Genomic DNA, 3,408 nt, shown 5'->3' on the forward strand with positions numbered 1-3,408 from the left:
ATACTGTATTTCGGGAACCATGCTGTCCCTATATTATCGGTTTGTTACTGTCTTACCAATGCACTGGAGATAATGCGATTAAAGGTTTATTGAGAGGAAAAGCCTCTTATGCGTATGTGAAAGAAACTGTGCAGTGGAAAGAGTGGCATTTAAGGACCTCTCCCCCAGAAGGAAGCTTGTATTTCGAGAAGCGTTCTGCACAGCGTTGACCCCGATAAAACACTGTAAAATGGCCAGAGCTCTGCTGCTGCTGGCCTCACTCGTGGTCTTCGGCAATGTTTTCACCGTCCGCTCTGCCTTCTCGCCATCACTCATCGTTGACATGGCAAAGGTTTTTATGGATAACTATGCCTTCCCGGAGAAACTGGCTGGCATGCAGGAGGCCATAGCTGAAGCTAGCAGCAACACAGAAATTCTCAATATTCCCGATGCAGAAACCCTGGCCTCCGTGCTGACTGCCGGTGTGCAGACCACCATCAACGACCAACGAGTGGTCGTCTCCTACGAGCCAAACTATGTACCTATTTCTGCTCCTGCCGTCCCCCCTCTCCCTCCGGACCAGCTCATCGACATCATCAAGAGCTCAGTCAAGCTAGACATTCTGGAGAACAACGTCGGCTACATGCGGATTGACCACATCATGGGAGAGGCGATGGCTGAGAAGATTGGGCCCCTCCTACTGGAAAATATCTGGAACAAAGTCCTCCCAACATCGGCGCTGATCTTTGACCTCCGCCACGCAGCCACCGGGGAGGTGTCGGGCATTCCGTACATCGTGTCTTACTTCACCGATGCCGAACCTGCCATACACATCGACGACGTGTACGACCGCACCTCCGACACCACCACAGAGCTGTGGTCCCTGTCCACGCTCCTCGGCCAGAGGTATGGCACCACCAAAGACCTGATCATCCTGACCAGCAAGCACACCTCAGGCATCGCTGAGGACGTCGCCTATGCCCTGAAAAGCCTGAAAAGGGCCACCATTGTGGGTGAGAAAACCGCTGGCGGGTCTGTGAAAATCAGCAAGCTCAAGGTCGGAGACACGGACTTCTACGTCACAGTGCCCGTGGCCAAGTCAACCAGCCCCATCACGGGGAAGACCTGGGAAGGTGTGGGGGTGACGCCCTGCGTCGCAGTGGATTCGACGGAAGCGCTGGATGTCGCGGTGAAAATCATCGGCCTCCGGACCCAGATCCCTGCCATCGTCCAGGCAGCGGCCGGCTTGGTGGCCGAAAACTATGCCTTCGCACAGATCGGCGGGGACGTGGCGGAGAAGCTGAGGGGGCTCGCGGCGAAGGGTCACTACGGCATGATCAACTCTGAGGAGGGGCTGAAGGCTAAGCTCTCTGCGGATCTCATTGAGCTGTCTGGAGACAGAAACCTGAAGACTGCAGGCAATACCATTGCTATGCTCCCCCTTGAGGTACAAACTAGCAGGATGACACCACCAGTTACTAATTGGTGTTGTGCTTTGTCTAAATAAATAACTAAATAAATGGTGTATGTCTTGTCAGTGAGTTATGCAATGTAATGCACGTGTTGTGTAATAGATGATACAATACATTGTGTACTAGGTAATGTAGACACAATGTAGAATTGGCAAAATTGACAAAATTGAAACATCTTTGAAAATATATCCAGTATAATTTTATATAACACTTCAGTTTCCAATTTTTTAAATGGTCTCTACATTTTCTTTTATGACTCATAAACTTTTATGATACACTGCTGAATATAAATAGATAAGCACACATACGTCTTTGTATTTTAAATCCTCTTTTGTTAGAATCCAACCCCTGAGATGATAGCCGAGCTGATCAAGCTGTCCTTCCACACGGATGTGTTGGAGAACAACATTGGCTACCTTCGCTTTGACATGTTTGGCGACTTTGACCAAGTTGCTGCCATAGCCCAGGTCATCGTGGACCACGTCTGGAGTAAAATTGTGAACACAGATGCTTTGATCTTAGACCTCAGGTAAAACTGCACAGTAAATTGTCCAATGTTAATTCAACTCGTACACTACATACATGTCCAATAGGGACCATATGTACTCTTTAAGACTTAAATGAATACTCTGTGAGCCAAAAGGATCAGTTTCCTTCACAAGACAAATACAAGCATACAGTATAAATGTCCTGTGAAGGGCTTAATCTCTTTACATGTTCATCTGTGTTCAAATCCACCAAAGGAATTTATTTACCATCTGTTTATATAATTTTAACAGGTACAACGTAGGTGGACCCACCACCTCCATCGCAGGCTTTTGTTCCTATTTTTTTGATGCTGACAAACAAATCGTGTTGGACAAACTGTACGACCGCCGCACTGGCACCACCAGCGAAATGGTCACCCTGCCACAGCTCACTGGTAATCATGAATTAATTAATAACTTGTGTAGATAGATTTGAATCAGATTCCTAGCTCATTAAACATAACTATACAGAACACATTATGCTAAAATTACACCTTCTAAAATTGTTTATTTGAATATAACAAAGATGTTGACTATTACTTACTAATCTTAGTAGTTTAGTAATCTACATTCAGGCTTTGTCTGTATTATATCATGACTTGATGGACTTGTTGGATGTTTGGCTTGCTTCCAAAGGCCACCGTTACGGACTGAAAAAGAGCCTGATCGTCCTCACGAGCAGCGTGACAACTGGGGCCGCGGAAGAGTTTGTTTACATCATGAAGAAGGTTGGCAGGGCCATGATCATTGGGGAGGTGACCAATGGAGGCAGCCACCCTCCTGAGAAGTTCCGTGTGGGCACGACCGACGTCTTCCTGAGCATTCCCGTCATCCACTCGGACACCACGCAGGGTCCTGCCTGGGAGGGGGCCGGAATCAGCCCACACATCCCCGTACCTGCAGATACTGCCCTGGACAAGGCCAAAGAGATTCTCACCAAGCACCTCACTGGCCAGTAATGGGTTTTCTGCGCCAGTCAAAAGAAAGGGAGCCAAAGGGTTTAGTGCATAAACTCTGGGTGATTGACATGTCTGTGCAGGCCAGCCTCAACACCTCAGCCTTCTCAAATGTGTTACTTTATTCAAACCCAGGAAATGTATTAGACGTGGCCATAGCCTTTCTTCATATTTTTCTAAGCTTTCCATTTGACTGTGACAATTCTAGAAAAATAAGGTTGAGATTGTAGCTTGTGTGGCATTCTGTGGATTCTGCTGTTACTTCAGACAACGTTAGCTGTTTGTATAGCTTCAGACAACGTTAATTTCTTAACATGTAATTTACGTGTAGCTGAAATGAGGATACATTTTAATCAATCCACACAGACATTATTCCTGTTGGTTTCTTAGAATTGTATAGCTTAGATACCACTTGTTTAACCAGTGGAATTCGGACATTAATCTATAAATTTTGTTGTTGTATTCTGTCATTTA

General features: G+C 46.4%; 1 protein-coding gene across 1 annotated transcript; it reads left to right on the forward strand.

Moving 5' to 3' along the window:
* The first annotated feature begins 229 nt into the window (after positions 1 to 229).
* Positions 230 to 2,937, forward strand: rbp3 (retinol binding protein 3). Its single transcript, XM_061233344.1, has 4 exons — positions 230 to 1,426; positions 1,790 to 1,980; positions 2,231 to 2,373; positions 2,615 to 2,937. Exons 1-4 carry the CDS (start codon positions 230 to 232, stop codon positions 2,935 to 2,937), a joined length of 1,854 nt encoding a protein of 617 aa, XP_061089328.1.
* The last annotated feature ends 471 nt before the right edge of the window (positions 2,938 to 3,408 follow it).

This window comes from Conger conger, chromosome 2, assembly GCF_963514075.1.
Source record: "Conger conger chromosome 2, fConCon1.1, whole genome shotgun sequence".
In the NCBI taxonomy this organism is placed as follows: domain Eukaryota; kingdom Metazoa; phylum Chordata; class Actinopteri; order Anguilliformes; family Congridae; genus Conger; species Conger conger.